Source organism: Desmodus rotundus, chromosome 11 (genome assembly GCF_022682495.2).
Source record: "Desmodus rotundus isolate HL8 chromosome 11, HLdesRot8A.1, whole genome shotgun sequence".
NCBI lineage: Eukaryota > Metazoa > Chordata > Mammalia > Chiroptera > Phyllostomidae > Desmodus > Desmodus rotundus.
Window position 1 is genome coordinate 8,732,576 of NC_071397.1, and position 24,387 is coordinate 8,756,962.

The following is a 24,387-nucleotide window of genomic DNA, read 5'->3' on the forward strand; positions in this document are numbered from 1 at the left end:
CCATGAACATGAAATAAAGGGGGGGGGAATGTGGGCGGGAGGGGGTGTGCAGGGCAGAGGGGAGTGAAGGGGGGGAAATGGGACAACTGTAATAGCATAATCAATAAAAAATATATATATTTTTAAAAAGCCTATATAGGAGGTAGGGGAGTATAAGGGGACTAAATGCTAATGGCAAAAAAATACAATACAAACTTTTTTTAAAGCCTATATAATCAATTGCTAGTCTTGTTGTGTTTGTGCAAATAATCAGGTTTAATGGAAACTAGGAAAAAAAAGAAAGAAAATAAAAACGTGTTAACATGGGTAAAATGCAGCTAACACAGTACTTTGAGGGCAATTAATTCCACCAAGTGCCTTTATCAGGAAAAAAGAAAGATTTTTAAATAAATTATTGGAACTTCCATCTAAAGAAACTAGGAAAAGAACAAGCGAGACCCAAAATATGCAGAAGAAAGGAAATAATAAAGATCAGGACAGAAATCAATGAAATAAAAAACAAGAGAAAATGAATGAAACCAAAAGCTGGTTCCTTAGGAAAAATCGATGCAATTGATAAAACCTCCAGTTAGTCCAAAATTACCAGAAAAGCACCTGTAACATCACTGAAAACTGAGAAATACTTAGTGCTAAATCTGATAAAGGATGTGCAAGACTGGTACACTGAAAAATTAAAATACTTTGCTGAGGGAAATAATAGAAGAAATGGAAAGATGCGTTGTTTTCATGGGTCAGAAACTCAACATTATGCAGACGTCAGCTCTCCCCAAATCGATCTGTAGGTTCAGTGCAATCCCAATCAAAACTCCGGCAGGCTTTTATGTGGAAACTGCTAGGCTGCTTCTAAAATTCATACAGAGACAAATGACCTACGACAGCCAAAACAACTTTGAAAAAAGAACAATTTGGAGAACCTACACTATCTGACTTATAAATGTATAGTAATCAAGACAGACAAATTAATACAACCGATAGACAAATAGATCAATGGAACAGAATAGGAAGTCCAGAAACAGGTGCACACATATATGATCAATTTATTCTCAACAGAGATGCCAAGGCAATTCGAATTTCCAAGGGGCCGAGGTAATAATCATTTTTTTCAACAAGTGAAACTGGAACAATCCGGATATCCGTCTGTAGAAAAATGAACTTTGACCCATAACTTGCACTATATTTAAAAATTAATTCAAAATGCATCGTAAGCCTAAATGTAAACTCTAAAACTATAAAAATTCTAGAAGAAAATATAGGAGAAAAATCTTCGTGACTTTGGATTTGGTAAATATTTCTTTAATGTGACAAACAGCCCTGGCTAGTATGGCTCAGTGGATTGAGCGGAGGCCTGCAAAGCAAAGGGTCACAGATTGGATTCCCAGTCAGGGCACATGCCTGGGTTGCAGGCCAGGTCCCCAGTAGGGGGCATGCAAGAGGCAACCACACATTGATGTTTCTCACCCTCTCGCCTTCCCTTCCCCTCTCTCTAAAACTAAAATAAATAAAATCTTTAAAAAATATGACAAGAAAAAAGTATAAGACATAAAGGGAAAAATTGATAAATTTAACTTCATCAAAATTAAGATCTGCTCTTCGAAAGATTTGTTAAGAAAATGAAAAGATAAGACACAGATTTGTATAAAAGATTTGCAAATCATATATATGATAAAGGGCTTATATGTTGAGTATATAACAAACTCTCAAAACTCATCAAAAAGAAGACAAGCAACTCAATAAAAAATGGGCAAAAGATCTGAATAGATGTTTCACCAAAGAAAAAATACAGGTGGTGAATAAACGTATGAAAAGGAGTTCAACATCACTACTCACTAGGGAAATTAAAGTTAAACCTACAATGATATACCACTACATACCTATTAGAATGGCCAAAATGAAATGCGGGCTATCCCAAATATAACCGAGACAGTGGAGGGATTGAAATTCAAATATGTTGCTGGTGGAAATATAAAGTGGTCCAACCACTTTGGAAAAACCTTTAAAGAAATCGCCAAACTGTGTACCTCAGTATACACTCACCAAATGGCCCGGCTACCCCATCCTAGGTATTTACCCGAGAGAAACGACAGCATACGTCTGCAAAAAGACTTGTCCCAGATGGTCGACACAGCTGTGTTCACACCAGCCAAACTTCTAAGCAGCCCAATGTCTATCAAAAGGTAAAGGTATATCCCTGACAGGTGTGGCTCAGTTGGTTGGACATCGTCTTGCAAGGTGAAAGGTCACTGATTGAATTCCAGGTCAGGGCACATGCCTGGGTTGCAGGTTTGGTCTCCGATCAGGGCGAGTACAACAGGCAACTGATGGGTATTTCTTTCTCGCCTTGATGTTTCTCCCTCTCTTTCTCCCTCCCTTCCCCTCTCTCTAAAAATAAATAAATGAACTCCTTTTTTAAAAGGTGAAGGGATGAACAAATGATGGTATATCTACACAATGGAATATTACTCAGCAATAAAAAGGAATGAAATAGTGATGCTTCCAACACATAGATGAATCTCAAAATAATTATCCCTACTGAAAGAAGCCAGAGGGGGAAAGTAAGCTGCAGAATGTGTGATCCCATGTGGGTTAAATGTTAGAAAATGCAAACTGATCTATAGTGGCAGAAAGCAGGTCAGTGGCTGCCTAGGGATGGAGGCCGGGGGGAGCAGAAGAGGGGGGGTTTACAGAGGAGCACAAGGAACCTCCGGAGGGGATGGACTCATTCACTATCTTGATTGAGGTGATAGTTTCATGAGTGAAAACATAGGCAAAGCTTATCAAACTGTGTAGTTCAAATCTGTGCAATAAATGTCAGCTGCACCTCAATAAAGCTATTTTAGTAAATGGAGAAGAAATGATTTCGTAGAGGATGACTGAGGCAGAAAGGGTGGCGGCGTGCCTGAGCGCACGGCTGGAGAGCCAGACTCCTGCCCTGGCTCCACCGCTGCCTGGCGCGGGGCACTCCCAACAGCACCCACCGTGGCAGCCGCGCTCGAACACGAAACCTTCCAGCACAGGTCCTGGGTAGTTTCCTTGCAGTAAATTCCTTCGTGTTACTTAACTTCCTGGTACCTCAGTGTCTCACCTGTGAAACGGAGATAACGGTGGCATCTGCGTCGTTGGGTCTCCGAGTAAAATAAAGTGTGTGTGTGTGTGTGTGTGTGTGTGTCCTAGAACAGGTTCCCGACACAGTGATTCTCTGTGACCAGAAGCTGGCTGGGTGCTAGAACGGCAAAAATACAGGTGACCCCGTATCCCTGTGGTGTTGGCGATGGTTTCCAACTAGACTGACAGCTCCCGGAGCTCAGGGACCAGGAAGGAGGCCCAGACCAGCAGAAGGCATGAGGGGGACCAGGCAGGGGAAGGAAAGGGGCAGTGAGGGGCGGGGGTTGGAGGCAGAAGGGGCAGCTCAGATCACCTAGCTTGTCTTCTAGGGTAAGCCCTCCAGGACGGTGAAAACCAAAATGTCGTGATAACATATTTCTTCCCCCAATTTCATCCTGGTAGAATTACTGGCCAGTAATTACCTAGCAAATTACAGAATCTACCAGGACCCCAATTAGGTACCGGAGGACATAATTGGTCCCTAATTAGAAAAAGTTGTCAAACGGGAACAATTATCTCTGTTCGGTTTCATTTCCTCTCCTCCTCAAGCCAAATCTCCCTGCCTCCCCTCCCCCACTGGGCCTTCCAGCTTCTCCGGCTCCCAGGAGGTGGGGGAGGGGAGGCAGAGCTCCCGTCCATCACTTCCAGTGGCCGCCGTGTTGCCGGGAGCCCCCTGCCCTCACGCCCTTGTTCCCTACAGGTCTGTTCTCTTGTCTCCTCTCCCACTAAACTGTGGGCAGCCTGCAGGCAAGGGTTTGTCTTATTTCTCTCCCCGCCTCCAGATCTAGCCCAGGGTCTGGCTTCCAAAACAGGTCTAGAAAGGTTTGTTAAAATGCAATGACGACTCTGGGCCCCAGAGCAAAGATGCTGAGTGTCCCCATCCCAGCACAGGGCAGGGTCCTCACTCACCGCCACAGCCCAGAAATGCCACCCGGCACACCTGGCAGAGGAAGCCTGGCGGGAAGGTGACCTCAGCCCACCTCCTGCCGTCTGCATTGCCCTGAGTTGGAGACGTCAGTTCTGGGTTAAGGAATCAGGGAAAGCTGCTCGGAGCAGCTACCAGCTGCTTGGGGATTTGGAGTTAAGGGGGAAATCCAACCGAAGGGATTGCAGAGGGTGGGAGGTGGACAGCTCCAGGCAGGTGAAGGGCCCACTCTGGTTGAATTATTGGGGTGCGCAAGGAAAGAAGGAACGAGGGGCGAATGGATGCAATACACCCTGAAGGGCCGCCACGGGGCGTGGACATCATCCTGGAAGTATGAGAACCATCCAGCAAAGACATTCCTGGGACTTGAATCCACAGTCCTCGCTCAGGACGGAAAGGAAAGCGGAGGGATAAAGGGGAGAGAAGGGGGCGGGTGGGGGGGGTGCGGTAAAGGTGCTAGAGAAAGACAGCCAGCTGTCAGGGCAGGGTGACCCCAGACAACTTAGAGAGTGAAGGCAGAAGGGGGTGAGGAGTAGATCAGACCACGAGCCTCATCTGTTGTCTTAGCAATTTCACTTCTAGGAAGTTACCCTAGAGAACTTCCCCAGCCACTGCTTGAAAGCCTTTGTCCGATGACGTTCACCACTGTGTCACCTGGAACAGTAACAAGAGTGAAGAAAAGATTATGCTAAGTGAAAGGGGCCAGTCACAGAAGACCACGTCCTGCACGATCCCGTTTGTGTGAAATGTCCAGAGTGGACACCCCTGCGGAGACATCGGTAGACTAGTGATCGCCTCGGGCTGCAGAGGCGGGGTGGAGGGTGGAATGGGGTGGGGCTGCTCATGAGTGCAGGCTTCTGGTTTGGGGTGAGGAAACGTCCTAAAATTAGGTTATGGTGATGGTCAAACGACTCTGTAAACATGCTAAAAACCATTGCCCTGCACACTTGAAATGAGTGAACTTTACAATTTACCAATTCCATCTCAATAAATCGGTTCACGTTTTTAAACAGGGCGTGGGGAGTTGGGGGCCGAGGGATTCTGAGCGGTTCCTGCCCCAGAGGAAAGGAAGCTGTCCTGCCAAGGAGATGGAGCCCCTCTGTGAAGACAGCGAGGCCAGGTGGCTGGGACGCAGGGGCCTCAGGGAGCAGCTGGCCAGGAGCTGAAGGTGAAAGGAAAACCGCCAAGCGCGACGTTCCAGATGTGACTGTGACGGTGCCCTGCGGCCCAGCACGCCGCGCCCACCCGCCACCTCTGCCTGCAGCCCGGGGAGCAGCGGGGCTCTGCTCCCTGCCACAGGCCAGATCAGGACTGAGTAGCAGAGGAAAGTGGGGCGCCCAGGTAGGGGGCAGAGGAGAGAAAACCAAGAAGGAATCTGACTTGTCCTGGTGTCGAATCCCAGCTCTGCCACCTAACCCACTGTGTGACCTTGAGTGAGTTGCTTAACCTCTCTGGGCCCCTGTTTCCTCACCTCCTTAAGGGGGAGCCATTGGAGTTGCCCTAAAGCAGATGTGGAGAATGGGGTGCAGTGCCTTAAGGGCCCCTTCATGGGAGCTGTGCAGGGCATCATCGCTCTTGGATGAGCAAACCCTGGTGATGGGGAGCCCCTCACGGGGTCTCAAAGTGTCCATGACCAGAGCCACTGGGAGTGGGGCCAAAGGTCAATCAATCACTGATCCCAGAACTGGAGGGGGCACAAGAGGAAGTGCGGCTCTCCAATTACCTGGGTTGTCCCACCTTGCATCCACCTCCTCATCCCTACCGCCACTCCAGAAGCTTCCAGCATGAGGGTCTTTCAGGCTTCCATTCCAGAAGCTTCCAGCATGAGGGTCTTTAAGGCTTCTCTGAACAGGGGACTAATTAAACCTTAATTGACACAGCACTAATAAGCTTCTTAATTACACAGAACCACATGATTAGCAGACACTAATTGCTCATTAGGAAGCAGCTTCCCCCCTCCCCTTCCCCTTTTCTAGAACCTACCAGCTAAGGCACCTGAGGGACCTGTGGTAGGCGCAGCCCCCACCCCCAGCCTAGCCCCTGAGCCCGCCCTGGTCCTAGAGGGGGTCAGCTGGAATAGCCCACATGCCCTGGCCTGAAGCCAGGCGCCCTTCTGTGATAACAATCTAAATAATAACAACTTCGACCCTTTTGAGGATCTTAGATTCAGGACCCTGAAGTTTTCTTTCAAAATTCCTAGCCCGTATCAGGATGGAAATGTGTGCTACAGTAACCACAGAACCAGCTCAAACTGGTCCCGTCTGGTTTTAACAAGACCAGGAACCAAAGATTAAACCTTGGATACACCACTGACCGGTAACACTTGTGGGCCCTTAACACTCCCTGCAACCCGCCCCACGGAACCGCACACGGGAACTGCACACGGGATACCCTTTCAGACGTGAAGGGTCCAGTGTCCCAGAAGACCCAGGGCTGAAACCCCTTGAATCTTACCCCGAACCCTGGATTGGGGAGACCCGGGAGACAGTTGTTTTAGGGGTTTTTTAAAGATTTTTATTTATTTACTTATTTTTAGAGAGAGGAGGAGAGAAACATCATGTGAGAGAGAAACATCAATTGGTTGCCTCCTGCATGCATACCCCAACTGGGAATCGAACCGGCAACGTTTTTGCTTTGCGGGATGACCCCCACAGCGCACACATGTCGGGGCAGGGGAGATACTTTTGAGTCTTGCCTCCAGCCTCCTTGCCAGTTGACCTCACAATAAAAGCTTTTTTTCTCGAAAGGATTGGCTCTGCACAGGCTGGGTAGCTCAGTTGGTTAGAGCGTCATCCCAATACACCAAGGTTGCGGGTTTGGTCCCCGGTCAGGGCATACACAAGAGGCAACCAATGAATGCGTAAGTATGTGGAGCAACAAATCAGTGTTTCTCTCTCTCTCAAACTAATAAATACCAATTTTTAAAAAGTATTGGCTTCTATGTGTGTTGCGCAGCGAGCCCTTGCTCGGTAACACTCTGGAACCTCTGGTCTTGGCCTCCTTGGGGTGAGGGGACCCCAGGGCTGGCCCAGTTTGGAGGGTGAGAGGAGCGAGTGCCAGCTTTCATGAAACGTCCGCCTTGTGCTGACCACCCCCCACAGCTCGGCAGCACGGACCTGGACAACCAACACAGCAGGTGTTTTCCATCTGCAGTGACAGGCTCGCTGCGGGTGAGAACTCTACCAGGACGAGGCCAGACTCAAACCAGGCCTCACTGCAGGCCACGCTGCTTTCTGCTCACCCGACTGCCTCCTAAAGAATGTCCCCTGTTCTCACGACGCTCAGGACTGAAACCCAGAGTGGGGAGGACTTGCCCCCGCCAGGGGAGCCTTTGCCCCAGCTTCACAGCTGGGTTCAGCTCCTGGGTTCAGACCGCAGCGCTGCCCTTCCTAGCCCTCCAGCATTGGACGAGCTACTCCGGAGCCCTCTGTGCCTCGGCAATCCAGTGCTCTGTGAGGGCGGCAGTCACGATCTCTGTGACCGAGCTTGTTGGCACCTCCAGGAAAGCATCTTGGGATTTGGGGTCCCCCATCCCTCCTTCCCACCCCTCAGAATTCCTCTCCACTGTCTGGCCTAGGGAGCCACTCCCCACAGCTCCACCTTCCTTGTCTCCAGGGTGTCATGACCTCTCCTGAGATTCTGCCACTGGTTATGACCTTCTCTGGGTGCCTCCCCGCAGCCCCCAGCCTGTGTGGCCTCTGAGCCGGCCCCCAGGTGGCCAAGCCTATCTGGCCCACGGAGGCACACAGATGCCCCAGCCCATCCTGCCAGAGGTGCGGGCAGGAAGGGGATCGGCCCTGAGTATCAAACTAGTGACCACACAGGTTGCTTCTCCCAGGATGGTCCAGTTTTCACCTCTCGCTCTGCTGTAGTTACTCACAGTGCCCTTGTCCACTCTCACTGCTGACCTGGACAGTAACTGATATGATCCCACAGTGGACACCCCTCCCCTGCCTGCCACCAGCCAGGGGCTATGTGCACCAGTCCCAGGGAACCCTCAGCCCTGGGGGGTTGTGTCGCCTTCACACCCCTTAACCCTGACAGAAGAAGAAAAAACAGACACGGAGATGTGGGGGCAGGACTTCCCCAAGTTCCTATCACCAAATAAGGGAGGAGTAGGGGTGCCAGCCCATGTTTGGGGGCTTCAGAGGCCCGCGCCTATTCTCTCCCTGCCCTGCCATGGTCTGTCTCCCTGTTGGCCAGAGGCTGTTCGTGGGGCTGTGGCCTCGGAGCTGGGTCTCTGCGGGGCAGGGCTGGGGCACACTGTGACTCAGGGACAAGGCCCAGGCAGAGAGGTCAGTGTGAGCAAAGGCAAGGCCAAAGGCGCCTGTGTTGTGGGAACAGCAACTCAGAGTCTGGAGTACTGGCTTTGGAGGTCGGAGGTTGGAGGTCAGGGGATGAGGGGGGACAGGTGGCCGGGTAGATTGGGATCAGGTGACGGAGAGCAACCTGCAGAGGGCCAGGGACAGGGTCATAAGCTGAACAGCTACCCAAAGAATTGCCTGACCGGATGAGGCAGCCACAGGGCGGAAGGGCCCCCACAAGCCTGGAACCCAGAGCTTTGTGGAGGAGGGCACTTGTGCTGGCTGGGTATCAAAAAGTTTACTGCAAATAGAAAGAGCCCGTGCAAACACTGAGGAAAAACCTTCTGTGATCCCTCTGAGAACGGTGCGGGACCAGCCTCGCAGGCCCTGGGCGATTTAATGGGCATGAAACATTACGCTGTGTCTGTGGAGAGCCTTGGGCACCCTCATAACTGGCTTATTGCTTCTTGAGGGGTCCCAGGGCAGTAGCCCCCGGGGTGCGGCCATGCTGGCTCCAGGGTGGGGTGGGCAGGGATTTGCTCACTGCCCTCGCCACCTCCTCCCACAGTTTCTTGCCTTCCTGAGTCCTCTTCTGGTCCTTTCCCAGAGAGCCAGGCCTGGTCTCCAGGGCTGCGAACTCAGGACGACCGCCCCTTCCCTAGCTGGGTCCTTGGGGGGGGCTGGGAGGAGGTGAAGATGGCCAGCTCCCGCCCCCGCTCCAGCACGCTGCGGGTTGTGCCGCACCGCCCCGCCCCCAACGTCCCTGGTGTCACTGCAAGAAACACAGCAATTAGGTCAGAACGCCCCTCCAGATGCTCACCCCTTCTCATTATCTGGAAACAGTTACAGTGTATCAAGGAGAGCCCTCTGGGGGTATTTTCCCATCTGTTGCTGTATTTCTGACACATGCTGCTTTCCCACCTGGAATTCCCATGCCCTCCTCTCCTCTTATCTATGCCCTTCCTGTCCTTGGACAAGTTCCCAAGTCTCTCTGCACCTTTTTCTCCTTGTCCATAAGGTGGACATTGTAGTACCCATCTCCGGGTGGTTGGGGGGAGGGGTGACACAGAGGACACGAGGGTTCATTCACACAAAGTGTTTAGTGCAGGGCCCAGCACAGAGTAGGTGCTCACTGAACAGTGGCTATAGTTCTTCTCAAGGCCTAGCCTAAAGTCTCTCTTCTGCCAGGAAGCCCTCCAGAACCATCCACGCCCTAGGTGGTCACTCCCTCTTCGACCTTCCACTGCCCACTCCTCAGAGCTTATCATAGCCTGGCGTGCATCCTCTGTCATAGATACACGCCTTGCCTCCCTTTTCACTGGGGCGTTGCCATGGGCCGGGAACGCAGTGCTTCACATCTGTTCATTCACTGAACCCTCCCAACACCTCTGCGAAGTAGGTACACTATGACCCCCCCCTCACAGAGGAAGAAAATGAGACACACAGAGGTTAAGTAACTTGCCCAAGGTCACACAGCAGGCCAAGGACTCGAAGCCCCAGCTGTTACCGTAATCATGGTGGACAACCCATTTAGAGGTGGGAGCACCTACACGCGTCGAGTGCCCGTGGGCTTTGCCGTGTTTCCGGGCCAGGGGCATGCGCCCTCGGGGCCCTGCGCCAGCGCTGTGTGCGAACGTCTGCCGCAGGGGCATAGTGTACAGAGATGTGCGTAGTGGCTGAATGTCGCCCACTGGGAAAAGCGTGGACAGCAAGCGGTCAGAGTGTGTGCACACGGAGTGTGCGCAGAATCTGTGTGTGCGCCCGGTGTGCGTTTCTGCAGGGGTCGTAGGAGGGCCCGTCACACTGCTCCGTGTGGCTGTCATACTGCCTTAACAGAGAAACCCCAGCGAGGGCAGTGGAGCAGAGCCTAGTTCCCCTTCTTTAGAGACTGAGATGTTGCAGCCTGGAGGGGCTGCATGACTAGGGCGCGGTGTGTGCAGGGACTGTGGACATTACGGGGTCCGAGCCCACGCGCAGGCGTGTGTGTCCCTGCGGGCACGCTAAGGACACCATGCGAGTGTGTGTCCACGGTGCACAGGTGCACACCTGCAGTATGCAAGCCTGCACAAGAGGAGGCGAGGAGGGCTCGAGACTGCAAAGCAGGACAGACCTGAGTCCCACCCCTGCCTCTGCCGCTGCCTAGCCGTGGGGTTCTGGGCAAACCGCCTCATCTCCCAAGGCTCTGTTTCTGCATCGTAAAATGAGGGGAGCGACACCCACCTCAGAAGCTGGGAGCGTTAGACGTAATAGCCTGAAATGCAGCAGGTACTTAGCGCTCACGCGCCCTGTGAGGACCTGTGTGTGCGTGCACGTGTGTGTGTGAGCCCTGAGGGTGTGTGCGTGGGGCTGTGTGTGTTCACAGGGTGTGCAGTGAATGTGGAGGGGGGCACAATGGGTACCCAGGAGTGTGTGTCTAACTGCCCTGTCCGCACTGGGGGCGCATGCCCGGGCCGTGGGCATGCGAATGTGGGGGTGTCGGGCGCTCAGTGGTGCAACAGTAATCGTGTGACTGTGTGTGTGCAGGGGCTGTACTCCAGGCTCCTCGTTTTAGGTGGGGCTGGGTTTGAGGAGCCTGGCTGGGCTGAGGGGGGTATCTCTGGCTGTCAGGCCCACGGTGGGTGGGGGTGCACCCGCCGGCGGTGACTGAGCCCCAGCTCTCCCACCAGGACTGCCAAAATACAGCGAGACAGGGTGTAATTACCGGCACTTACCGCGGCCATTACCCCCCTAGCCGCTGCGTGTGACACACGACCCGTCAGCTCAGCGTTCGCACCATTAAGGGGCCTCATTAGCATCCCGGCTCAGAAGCAAAATTACCCTCACTGCTCATTTCAAGGTGTCATCAATTTTAATTTAGGGCCCAAAGATAGTACAATGGGAAGGCCCTCCCCGGCCCACCGCGCTCGGAAAGGGATGGGAGCGGGGGAGGGGCTGGGGGGCAGCCAGGGCTGAGGGGGACAAAGAGGGAGAAGGGACTGAGCAAGGAGAGGAGAAAAACGCTGACCTCCTCTTGCCCCAGAACGGTGCCCAGGCTAGGGCTTCCGCTGGCACCCCCTTGGGAGGGGAAAGAAATTGAGGGCACAGCCAGGGGCAGGACCCTGGTCCACTCCCCCCCCTGAGGGCCACCTGGAAGATGTCCAGAGCCAAATCTTGAGGGACATGCTGTGCCTAGCACTTCCGTTAAGGTATTCTTTTAATTCCCACAACCACCCTGGGAGGTAGATATTGAAATCCCCCATTACAGGAGAGGAAACGGAGGCACAGAGAGCCCCACCCCCTGGCAGAGCTCACACTTAAACGCAGGCCTGTGTGGCTTTGCTGCTCCCTGCCTTTCTGAACCCAGAACCTGTGGCCTCATGGAAGTCCTCCAGCCATAGCTGGGCCCACCCATCTACTGCGAGTCCCACCAGCCTTCTCATCCCTCTCCTAGCTCAGCTGCATATCAGCTTTCCCCTTTTTAAAAACCTCTCGCTAAATCCTCACTGCTGTTCTTACGGCTTTCCCCCCACCTGACCCCAGGACTGGCTGCCCCTTATCCACCAAGTGTCTCCTGCACCCAGCCCTGGCTGGCTCAGGGTGGGTGCTCAGGGTGTGCGGGCACCCACGAATGCATGACCACTACCTCCCAGCTGCCCGCCTGCCCCAGGTGGAGGTGAGGACTATTGGCTGAGTTGAAGGAAATCACAGTTCTCCCCAGCCCACCCCTATTATTCAGAGGAGCTGCTGAGGCTCAAGACAAGGTGGGTGGGGCTTCAAAAAGGGTGATTTCGCTCTCTTAAGTGGCACAAGAGGGGGGGGGGGTGCCACAAATGTTTGTTGAATGAATGAATGATTGAACACAGGAATGAATGGCCAAGCGTGTCAGAGGTACCTCTCCCCAGGCTCCTTCAGGTCCCTCCAGGGACAGAAATCTCAGCTACTTCCTCACTGGCTTTGCAGCAACGGGACTTACTAGCACTCCTGGGGCATTTTCATTTTACAAGCAGAGCCTCCGTTGGCAAGGGGGAACTTCACAGGCCAGTGGAGAAGTTTCTAGAACATCTGGCTTGGGGGAGGGGAGAGCCTTCTTGTTATCTCCAGCCAGCTCTGCCACTCCAGTCTGTCTTAATTCATAGCGAGACTCCGGTCAAGCTCCTGAATCCTGCGGCTGTGTTTTCTCCAAGTGTAAGGCAGGAAGCCACGGGGGGAGGCCCGGGGACCAGGCAGTAGGAGGGCCGGGCTTGGGGCACCAGCCGAGAGGAAAGGGCACTGCCATTCCCTGCACCTGCCCTCACCCAAACTGAGGCCTACTGGCCTCCACCGCTGCCTGAGACCCCCAGCTCCCTGGCCACGCTGGAGAGGGAAGGGCCGCCATCCTGAGCCCCAAGACAGGGTCCTCGCTGGCAGCAGGCGCCGCTCCCCAGCCTCACAGAAGACGGATCGCTCCCTTAATCACTCTGGAAAAGAACCCCAAGCCGATATAATATTATAATTAATTAATTCACTAAAAAGGTATTAAATTTCTCTCCCCCCTGTGGATATTATCTGAATTCATTGACCTTTAGAAAAATCACCCTCTAATTGTAACCAGGTCCAAAAGCATTTGCAGCCCGTCCCTTTTACATTAATAATATCTTCCCGGACTTGGCTCTGGCTGCTTAAATATTGTATAAATTCCACTGCCCCCTCAGAAAAGAGAGAGCAAAGGAAAAAAATGAGTCTGGAGGAGCTGAGAGGAGGGTGGGGGCTGGACCCTAAGAGGTGGGGGTCCCAGGGGGTGGGGAACATGAGGTGAATTGAAGAGGCTCTTCCTAGCTGCTCCAGGCGGCTTGGAGGGGCACGGAGCAAGGATTGGGAGCAGGAGTGTTAAATTTGGGATTCATTTTTTGGAGGCTGTGAGGGGTGGGGGGAGAGGATTCATAGTATGTACGAGACTCTCATCCAAGTCAATGGCTCCAAACAGTGAAGGAAGAGAACCTGTGATTTAAAGGAACAGTGGGCGCTGGAAACTTGCGACATTCCAAGGACATTATTGGGAGGCTCTGCTTCTCTCCTCCCAGGCTGCACTGCAGTTCCAGCTTCCCAGACAGCCCTGGCCTGCACAGGGTGCACAGGCCTTGGAGGAGGAGTGGTTGGACGTCCAGGCAGCTGAGGAGGTAGGTGCTAAGGAACAGAGAGCCGATGCCACCCACGGCCTGGCCTCAGCAGGGCCCACAGCCCACTCCACAGTCCACTCCTGCCCTTCTGAAGACGCTCTTCACTCTTGTGTTCATTCTCAAGGCCTGGGGGGCTTCCTCGGTGAAATGAGGGTGTTGGACTGGTCCATCTCTGCTTTCACACCAGCCCACTCGCCCACTCCACCTTTCAAAAAACCATTTTCCTCTCACTGCCCTGAAGTCTGGAAAGGTGTTTTCTACCAAACGAAGAGCATGGACGAAGAATGCATTCCCTTCTCATTTACCAGTCAGGAAACTGTCGGCCTGATCCTTTCCAGCCACAAGATAAGCAAGGTCCATGCAGACGGGTCTCAGGTACACAAATGCCTTTCTGGTGGCTTGTTGAAATGCTGGAGGTGGCACCTCTGCCTCCCTTCACCAGGCAGGCAGGACTGCAGGGTCCCGGGCAGACAGTTGAATATACAATTGAATATACAATGAAGCTGAGACTCTCCCCCAACCCACACCCTTACCCCCAAAGCTCGTTGACAACGGCCAGGTCCTGACTCTTTGGCGCCCTCTTGTGGGCAGAACTCCTCCTCACACCCCCAGTCCTGTTCATTGGGCCACCAGACCCTGCTTCCCAAGGAACCCAGGGGCAGAAAGTCAGCAGGCAGGTGGATGGTGCTGATAAGGTGGTCTTGAAGGGCTGTGTAAGGAAGCTGATGGGAAACTTCACTCCACTGAGTGAATCCTCAAGATAAAGAAGAACATATGCGGTTGGAGAGTTCTCAATCGCTGACCAGACTTGAGAGTTCCCAGACCCCCACCCCCTCTAGTGCCTATACAGCCTACACCTGGACCCGTCAGGTATCTCCCAGCTGGAGTCCAGGGCTGGTCCTCAGGAGGGACTGACAGGGTGCTCCCAGGGACATGGGCAGGTCCCTGGCAGTGAGGTTGGGTCTAAAACTGGAAGGAGGTGCCAGTGCCCAGGCTGGCTCAAACACCACAAGGTCATCTTCTGCTCCATCTGACCTTGAGATTAATCCTGCAGCCTCTGCCAGCCCAGTGCCATCAGCGCCCCCTCGCCTGGCCCCCTTCCTTCTCTCCCCTCACACATTAATTGCTCCAAAGCTGATTTGATCTCCTGTTCTGCACAGAGGAAATTGCCCTCTTAACCATTTTCATCCTGGGATTTTCTTTTTTAAAATTAGGTCCTGTCAGCCTCTCAGAGCCCCATGAGGGGGGACCCATTTTGATCTCTGCCTGAAGATACTGGGAAGTGGAGGGAGAACTAGGCAAAGCCCTAAAAGACCCTCTCCTCCCTCCCCACCAGACACCTGGGGCTCAAGAAGCTGTCACTCCACCCCTTGCCGCCCCAAGCCCATCTTCCCATCATGGGTGAGGCCATACAGTCCCAGGATCTTGGAACAGACCCCCTCAGGAACTGTGAGGCGGGGGAACTGAAGCCTCATTATCTGGCCAGAGCAGGGAGTAAAAGCCATGTCCTTGGCTCCGCCCAGTGTGCTGTGTGCCTGCCTCCTCCCAAACCAGTTCACATGCGCCCGCATCCCCCAAACTCTTGGGACACAGCCCCTCATTACTAGGGAGCCTGTCGTCCTAGAGACACTAAGTCAGAGAGCAGAGGGGCTGGCCTTGCCTGCTTCTCAAGTCAGGTCTGAACCCACTTAGGGAGGGGGAACAATCTGGAGAGGTCACCACTAGAGATAGGGGTGCCCCACCCCCAGCCAGGGGTAACCTAGGTCAAGGGTGTTCAAAATCAGCAGCTAAGAACGCTAGACTTGGTTTATGAGCAACCCAGTCCCCTTCTTCATCCAGCTCAGCCGGCTTCTGAGGGTGAGACTAGCGTGGCTGCAGCGCCACCTTGTGGCCGCGAAGGACAACGCCCCCATCAGCACCAAGCCCCGGGAGTAAAGCTCGCTGAATCACCAGCTCTCCCTGGGGCAGTTCTGGGGAGATGGGAGGAACCCGTGCCAGGCTTGTTCCCTCCTCTACGTCTCCAACTGCGTTCACACCCACTGGGGGTATTCGAATTCCATGTCCATCCAGAAAGGAGCCCACTGGATTGAATCAACCCCAGACCCACTCCAAAGAGACAGGACAAGCGGGTACAAAGCACAGTGTTTACTAAAGGCACAAAGTGGGGAGCCTGAAGGGGAGCTGCTGTTTCAGCAGTGACCCCACCCTAACCTGAACCCAAGCCCTCTCTGCTGGCCACCCCCGCCCTCACACCACCTGGTGGAGAGCTGTTAGCACCAAAGGGGGGTGGGGGTGCCCCACCTGTGTGAGGGGGTTGGCCAGTTTGGAGGATGGGCTTGCGGCCATCTGAGTCCCAGAAAAACAGTCATGGGCACCCCCCTGGATCAGTCACTGCTTCAGAGAAGGAACTTCCTGAACCCCCTGCTCCAATGGGCCCTCCCTCATTGGTTGGCCTGGGTGTGGGGGGATTAGGCTCAGAAGATAGGACCCTTCCAGGACCTCTTCTTTCCCCCAGTACACCCCCTGGAGCTGGGATGAGGACTTATTCCTGCTCAGCCCCATCAAGAGGGCTGCCCCTGGAGAGTACTGAGCCAGGTGGGGGGCTTCTCCTGACGCCTCAGGCTGCCAAGCGGGCAGGCACTAAGTCCAGACAAGGGGCTGACAGGGAGGAGTGAGGCAGGGCAGATGGCTACTTCACACACAAGTGCAGCCTGAAGCGGGGGAGGAGGGTGGCCCTGGTCCTCCCTGCCCCCAGGCCTGCCCCTGTTCCCCAGCATAGGGGCAGCCAGGGTCACAGCACGTCGCCCTCCTCCATGCTGAAGCTGCTCCTGCGGCTGCTGGCCTTGGAGGCCTCAGGGGACATGGTGGAGAAGAGGGGGTCGGAGGCCAGTGGCAGCAGTGAGTTGTCCAGGAGCATGAGGTCCAGGTCCTTCTTGGACAGGTTGGGGAACAGGGAGCCGTGCTCTGGCCCCAGAGGTTCAGGGTAGCCTGGGGGCCCTTCATTGCCCCCGCCCCCAAAGCTCAGGCTGTGGCTTAAGTCCAGTTGGTGGAATGGGGAGGGTGGCTGGGCTGGCTGGGGTGGCTGGGCTGGTGGGGGCAGTGAGGCCTGGGGGGGCAGAGTCTGCAGTGACTCAGGGTCGGGGACCTCGGCCCCCAACAGCAGGGCCTCCCCGGGGCCCTCCTCGCTGGGCAGCTCCTGCTTCACCACCTGCTGGGCCAGCTCAGCCATGTTCATGCCAGACGGGGAGGTGGTGGGGAGGCCGTGCACTCGAGCCTGCATCTCCAGCTCCTGTGGGTGGGGCAGACAGAGGGCTAAGGGCACACACCCATGGGTACCGGCTGACCCCTGGCGCAGACCTTGCTCCTCCCCCTGCAGCACCCAAGACAACAAAATGTCTCAGCCTAGGTAGCTCTAGAGTCTAGACCAGCGTCTTATCAAACTGTAAGTCGCAACTCATTAGTGGGTTGTGAAACCACTCAGTGAGTCTTGACCAGCTCTCTATTTTCCTTAATTGAAACAGACTTGCCTGGACTAGACTAGACTGGAAATTACCAGAATGCATTGCATCTATTAAGGATGAGGGTTCTTTGATGAAACTTTGATCTTTCACTTTTAGCGCGGCTTTGTGCGCTGGGTTGTAATGCAAATCGTAGTATCTACTGTGAGAAATAGAAAAGTTTAAGAGCTCAAGTCCAATCACCCATAGATGACCAGCCTCAAGTCCAAAGAGGACAGAGACCCTCGACGCAGAGCCAGGACAAGACTAGAACCTGTGGCTCCAGGAGACGCTCCCAAAGTCTTTGCTCTTAGTTTGCCTCCCGTGGTGGTTCTTAGCCCCACCCACCAAATATGACCAGTTCTCCGCCTCTTACACATGGTAGGTTTGCACTTCCTGCCCTCTTCAGGTTAGATAGAGATAGGTACTTGAATTGATCAAGAAAATATATGCAAAGTGACAAGTGTCACCCTAAGAGTAACATGGCTTTAGGAGCCAGCTCTAGAGGTACCTGTCTATGGTGCTGGGTCCCCGAATGAAGGTCTCACAGAGCAGAACCTCCAGCTCATATGTGCTGCTTAAAGCTGCTGGGAATGTTTGTTACCAAACCATAACATCCTGACCAATATATCTTCCCTCCTCGCGGCATTATTCCCATGACTTCAGTGTAGGCACTACTACTACTCCTGAGGTCAGGAGCCAGGCCAGGGTCGGGAGTCAGAGCTACCCAAGAAGTCCAAGTGCGGGGGCCAGACCTGGATGCGTAGCCAGAGCTGCTTATTGGTCATCTCCAGGCGCCGAGAGTGGTTCTCCAGCTCCCGGGACTTCTGCAGGTCCTTCTGCATCCTCCGGATATAATCGACAGAGGCCTTGAGGATGGTGCCCTTGTTCCAGCGCACGTCCCTGCGGGCCAGCAGAACCAGAGGTGTGTGCTCAGAGTAGCCGAGGGTTTGCATGCACTCAGTAGGTAGAAATAAAACCCTGCTTTGTTTTCAGAAGCCGGTGTCACCTGTCCCAACTCTGTTCACAAACCCCAGACCCAGCTCCTACCTGTGGATGAGGCTGATCTCCGTGTGCACAGAACAGACCCTCCCAGGTGACTTTGCTGCTATACCACTCACCTCACTAATCCCGCGGAACCAAGCAATTAAGAACAGCCTCCTTCCCCAGGCCTCCCACTGCTGCCACCAAAACCCATACCTGTTCTTGAGCCTCACTGCTCCTAACCCTGGACCACCTCTGCACCAGTTCCAATGTCCTTGCCAAACTTTCCCAGTGTGGCTCCTCCTCCAGGAAGCCTCCCAGGCCCCAGCCTCACTTTCAGAATATCTGCTCATCTGTTTTGAATTTCCTGATTTGGGGGAAGGAGAGATCTTCTTTTCCCAAACAGCTGATAAGCTCTTAGAAGGCAGCAATCAAGGGATTCTCTTCCCTCCCTTCCCCCTGGCAACCAGCATGGGGCTGGTTGTTCCAGCTCCTACTCAGCCCCTACCCTTCCCACAGAAACCCCCACTCAGCTCACAGGTCGTTGGCCTTGGGGATCAGCATTCCCAACTCCTTGATGCGGTCGTTGATGTTGAACCTCCGTCTCCTTTCAACTAAAGGTAACAGATTCCGGAGGGGGCAATTAGAGGCAGAGAACCCCACCTGGGGAGAAGGGCCCAGTCCGAGGGAGAGTGCCTTAGCCCTTCTGGGAAATAAAGCGTGCCCACAGGGGTAATGTGCGACGAGGGGTCAGGCGCAGCCCAGGCACAATCGAGGGGCTCTACGAGGGAGGCAGGATCAGCCCTGGTCCGGCTGCTAGCAGGCCATGCTACCTGGGTTAGGGCGCAAACACCTCCCCCCTCCCCCCACCGCTCCGAACTCCTTCCCAGAGGTTCCCAGGTTCCACACCCAAAAGAAAACAATCTGATAAACTCAATCAGCTCTGAAGTGCTGGGAATTTCATGAATACCTCTTCCCTGGAGCCCATCTCCCACCCCTTCCAGATCAGACCAGGCTGTATCGGCTCAGGCCCGCCAAAGGCCTTGGGTAGGGAAGGGTTCCTAGAACCTTGGCGGACAGGGAGGCAGGGAGCAAGGGCAGAGCGAGGAGGACTCACTCAGGTTGTGATTGTCCTTCTTCTGCCGCTCCTTGGCCAGGGCCCGGCTTTCAGCATCTGGAGGCCAAGAGAGAAGAAAGAGGAGCTGAGAGGGAGGGAGAGGAGGGAGGTGGAGGGGGCAAGGACAGAGAGGCAGGTAGGTACCTGTAAGCTCACGCTTCTGGGTCAGGTCCGCTGGGCAGGAGCTGCTGGTGACACCCACCAGTGAGGCTGTGACCTGGGGGTCACCACTGTACACGTTCAGGTGGCTGCTGGACAGCGGCAGCTGTGGGGCGAGGTGGGGAGAGGGACCCAGTGAGCAACCCCCACTCCGCAGAGGGTACTCCCCAGGGCCCATCGCTGCTGGAAGAGCCATTCCCAGGGAGGGAAGCTGTGCTCGAGTCTCCCAGGCCACAGTTTCAGCTGTAAGGGGCCTGCTGCCAGCACCAGGGATGTCAGAATTCACCCTGGGCCTCTCCAGCCAGCAGTTCCACGTGCTGTCTGGAGCTCAATAAGAGCAGTTCTGAAGAGTCCCGGGCACCTCTGAGGAGAGAGTGATCAGCCCGGTACCAGCGCAGAAGAGGATTTACACCCTAGGCCTTAGCAAGCCCAGGGGCGTGGCGCCTAATCTGTTTAAGAGTTTCTGGAAGGTTTCTTGGAGGGTGTGGAACTTGAGTCCTGAGTAGGGCCGTGAGGGGATCACTGCAGGCAGGTGGGGGCAGGGCGGAACACAGAGCGCGGGCTGGACACAGTATGGTTGTCACTGCAGCTGGAGCTGCCGGGGCACAGTGAGGTGCAGGCTGGGCAGGAGGTGAGGCTGGAGCGATGGGTTCAACTTGCAAAGACTCTGGGATTTTGTGATGAGGAACCAGTGAGGGTTTAAGCAAAGGCCTGACAGGAACGTATTTGAGCTCTGGAAAGATTTCCCCAGCTTCTGCCGCAGAAACACACAGAGCCAATCCCAGGCCCAGAGCCCTTCAGGGTACGTGGAAACCACTAAGGGGGCGGGACACTTGGACTTGTGCCCCCCCCCCTTTCCTAGACCTTGAGGCCCTTGCTGGCAGTAGGTGTCGGACCCAACTGGTCTGGCCAGCTTCTGCTGAGCCACTGGATGTCACCAGGGCCCTGGAGATTAAGGATTGACTCCTTGATTCCCCACTGCAAGAATTAAGGTTTTCCCCGCCGTAACACGGGCTGGGGCCAGGATCAGGGTAACAGGCTGAAGTGAACAGCTGAGGTTCCAGACTTCCAAAAAAGGGGTGGGACACCTGCAATACCACCTGCTCAGTGTAAATACCTGTCACCTTTGTGCACCGCTAACCCCCAATCTCCTACCTTATCTAATCTTCCCACAAACCCAGGAGTAGAAGGTATCTTCCCTGTTTTGCAGCTGAGAACAAGGGCTCAGAACAGTTAAGAGACTTCCCAAGGTCATAGCCAAAGCCAGAAGCCAGGTCTCACTCTTGATTCCAAGCCTGGCTCCTTCCCACCTGCCCCCTCCCTGCTGTCCAACAGGTCCCGAGAGCAAGCATTCACACCGCCAGAAGGCTCCTGGAAGAAGGGGACAAAGCCAGCTCCTGTCACTCGCCCCAAGGAGTGAGGGGCACAGGCCTATGTCCGCTGGGCCATAGGTTTGGTAGACGAAGGGTGCCCCAGATCTCAAAGGAACTAACCAGCTGTGGGCAATCCTGTGGCCACACTGCTACCCTCCATGAATGCTCTCCCCATTTCTCCTACGCTGAGGCCCAGAGCCGGTGCCTCCTGCCCCCACCCACCCAGGAGGCCTCCCCGACTGCCCAGGCACCTCTCCCTGCCTAAGCCCCATTGCGCATGTAGGCTGCGGCACGGCCAACTACATTCATAATTCTCCTGGGCCCGGGGCCCTCATTACATGATTTCATGGAGGCCACTCTCATCTCTGCAGCTGAGAACCTCGTTTCTGGTTCTCCCCAGACTCAGACCCCCTCCCTCTGACACGCCACCCCACACCCTGGACAGCAGTACCGTATTGGGCATCTGAGATTCAGGATTGATGAAGCCCAGGACATCGTCCAGACACATAATGTTGTCAATGACATCGAACTGAAAGAAAGAAAAGTCCTCTTGGGAAGGGCCCACCAGGAGAGGGGCGGGGAAGGGACCCTGGGACAGCCACTGACCTGAAGGTACCTTGGAGCCCACCTTCCTCAATCTACTCATGTCAGGGAGAAGAAAACAGGCCCAGAGAGAGGATGAGCTGTTCAGCTCCCATGGGCCCCAAGGAGCAGGCCAGGTCTCCTCCCAAGGAGGCAAGCTGGCCAGGGGGGATTGCTTTAAATAGCTTCTGTCTGGACATGGCTTTGCAGGTGTGCTGGGCTTTCCTGTACCAGTCTCCCAGCAGAGCTTTCAAAAATAGGGGTGACGTTTCCCCTGTGAGACGGGGGCTCCCTGGGGGCAGCGTGTTTCCTCCCCAGTTGCACAGGCTGTCCCAGGAACGCAGCGTGTGGCACCAGCCTCACTCACCTCCCTCTCCGGATTGGAGCCGATGTGCAGCATGGCCATGGGGCTGTTGGGCGCACTGTTGCCGGCCGAGGAGGACACCACATGTCCAGCCCGCACCCCAGGGGAGGCAGCCGGCAGGGGCTTCGGGGAGCCCTGGGCAGGGCTGATGTGGGCAGCAAACTTATTCCCGTAGGTCTCAGACAGGTACTCCCGCACCTTCTGATCCCGGGACTGCTGCAGGTGGTAGGAGGTGGGGTTCTCCAGGTAGGACTGCACCTGGGAGGGGGAGAAGGCAAGGGCTCTAGGGTGTCCTGGGACCAGGGCAGGAGGGGACAGGCCAAGCAGACCCTACCTTCAGCACCTCCCCAGGCACGGGTGGCGGCGACTGGAAATGGACAGGGGTGCTGATGGCCGGGGTGGGCGGCGCCGCCAGCTGCTGCTGCTGCTGCTGCTGCATGTAGTGCACGGCGGCCTGCTGCTGCATGCGCTCCCGCCGCTCCTCCTGCTGCGCCTGCTCCCGCATGAGCTGCATGCGCAGCCCGATGCGCGACGCCATGGCAGCCGCTGGCGCTGGCTTCCTGGGGACGGGGGACAGGTCTGTGAGGCACGCGTCCCCTTCAAGGCGCCGGGGCTCAGGGAGGGGACCAGGAAAAGGGGGATCGCACCCATTGTACAGGAGCAGACACTGAGGCCCAGAGAAGAGAAGGGATTTGCCCAAGGCCACTGAGTAAGTGAGGGATGAAGCTGAGACTGGAATGCAGGTCTCCTGGTTCCTGGAGCCAAAGTGCGGACTCCTTCTGCTTCTCAGCCCCTAACGTTGGGCGTCAGGCTCATGCCTCTCTCTCGTCACTCCACATGGTGATCCTGTGAGATCCGACCTCAAATGCATCCTTGTTTGCCACCACCCTGCTGCCACCAGAGTGGGCCTCCTGGAGGAGCCCCCTCCCCCTTTTCTCACCGCACAATATTCCACTAGCAACTCAGTAATTACAGGGACCCTGTTAGAACTTAAATCAGATCCTGTCCCTCTACTCAGAACTTGCCGTGGCTCCCACTTCACTCAGGGTAAAAGCCACAGTCCGTATCAGAAAAAGGCCTCGTCCCCGTCCACCTGCTCGGGCCAACCCCAGTCCCTCGAAGACACCAGGCACACTCACCTCAGGGCCTCTGCCCCAGGTCTCCCCTCTCACCTGAGAGGGGTCATTCCTTCATCTTCCCCAAGGCTCATACATATCACCTTACAGAGACTTCCCATGGCAGGCCTATTTAAAATTACAAAATCCCTACCTGCTCCCCCACCCCGTCCCGTGCCCCTTGCCTCTAGGTTTCTCGGCGTCATCTGTCACCATCTTACGTGTTACACATTTGCTTAGTTCCTTCATTCGCTGTCTCTCTCTTTCTTTAAAGATTTTATTTATTTTAGAGAGGGGAAGGGAGGGTGAAAGAGAGGGAGAGAACCATCGATGTGTGGTTGTCTCTCGTGCGCCCCCTACTGGGGACCTGGCCCGCAACCCAGGCGTGTGCCCTGACTGGGAATCGAACCAGTGACCCTTTGATTTGCAGACCGGCACTCAATCCACTGAGCCCCACCAGCCAGGGCTGTCTATCTTTTTCTTACCAGGAATGCAAACTCCCCTGCGGGCAGGCATTTGTTTGTCTTGTTCCCTGCTGTCCCTCTGGCCGCCAGCCCGGGCCGTGCCAGCGGAGGCTCTATCACTGCAGGCAGGGACTGGTTACTATGTATGAACCGGGCACTGGCCGTACAGCAGCAAGCCAACTGTAGTCGCTGAGCTTGGGGAGTCCACAGGCCTTTACCACCCTGTGCAGCGAGGGCCACTTCAGGGCACCCAGTCCTGCCAGGGCTCAGAGTGGGCTTCTCACCGCCCAGCACGTCAGCCTGATCTTCAGGGGGTCTCAGTGGGACAGAAGGACTAAGGCCTCCAGGTCTAGTCTGGAAGGAAGGAGGACGGGACAGAATGAATCCTGCAGCTGGGTCCACTCTGTCCCTAGCTCACCAAGTGACCCTGGTCACATCCCTCCTCCTCTCTGACCCTCCATCTCCCCATGCACAATATGATAGGGTTGGAGCAGGCGATTCCTATGGTCCCTCCCAGCTGGGACGGACTGAGACTCTCTGAAAGAGGCGGGGCCCCTGTGGATGCCCAGACTCCATAGAGGTCCAGGCAGGGGCTGGAGGGTCCCATCTCAGGGACATTGCCAGAGGCAGCATGACTTTGTGACGGAGCAAGTGCTATCAAACAGGGCAGGTGTGAGCCTGAATCCCACCTCTTTGCTGTGTGACCTTGGGCAAGTCACTTAACCTCTCTGAGTCTCAGTTGCCTCATCTGTAAACAGTTTCTGCCTTAGAAGGCTGGTGGGAATGTTAAATGTGTCTTGAGCAGCGCATAGCACCTGGGAGGCTCAGTGAGTGAGTAACAGGTAGACAAAGACCGGCAGGGTCCGGGGTACAGACCAGAGGTCAGAGCTGCACCCTGGGGCCTGAAAAGGAACCTCGGGTCTCTGCAGGTGGCAAAGGAAGGCAGCACAGGCTGACATGTTCTGTCGAATGCCGGACACCAGACGCAAGCATAAAGGGGGGGAGCTGGCAAAGATTCAGTGAAAATCACCGGATCGTGGAAGTAATGATAATCTGCATCTACGTGAGCATTTGCTACGTTCTGGGCACGTTAACCTCGGACAGCCTTGCGAAGTAGTTTTGGTTACTATTCTCCTTTTCCAGAGAAGGAGAAACAGAGGCACGGGGAAGTCAAGGATCTTACAGGAAGGACTGAGGCTGGGACCCAATGCCAGGGCATCTGGCTTCCTGGCCCGGGGCAGGGGTAGGGAGTTTCTGGAGACCCCC

The 24,387-nt window shown here is 55.0% G+C and overlaps 1 protein-coding gene across 2 annotated transcripts in view; it reads right to left on the reverse strand.

The window, feature by feature from the left end:
• Nucleotides 1–15,596: 15,596 nt before the first annotated feature.
• The window catches only part of TFEB (transcription factor EB), a 44,388-nt gene continuing 35,597 nt past the window's right edge, over nucleotides 15,597–24,387 (reverse strand). For both annotated transcript variants that reach the window (XM_024557758.3, XM_045193095.3), the window contains exons 2-9: nucleotides 21,877–22,102; nucleotides 21,546–21,800; nucleotides 21,048–21,125; nucleotides 19,209–19,329; nucleotides 19,065–19,121; nucleotides 18,486–18,561; nucleotides 17,719–17,866; nucleotides 15,597–16,755 (exon numbers count right to left, since the gene is read on the reverse strand). In XM_024557758.3, coding sequence (XP_024413526.2) covers nucleotides 16,258–16,755; nucleotides 17,719–17,866; nucleotides 18,486–18,561; nucleotides 19,065–19,121; nucleotides 19,209–19,329; nucleotides 21,048–21,125; nucleotides 21,546–21,800; nucleotides 21,877–22,080 — 1,437 coding nt within the window. In that variant the 5' untranslated portion in view covers nucleotides 22,081–22,102 and the 3' untranslated portion in view covers nucleotides 15,597–16,257. The remainder of the gene's footprint in view (nucleotides 16,756–17,718; nucleotides 17,867–18,485; nucleotides 18,562–19,064; nucleotides 19,122–19,208; nucleotides 19,330–21,047; nucleotides 21,126–21,545; nucleotides 21,801–21,876; nucleotides 22,103–24,387) is intronic.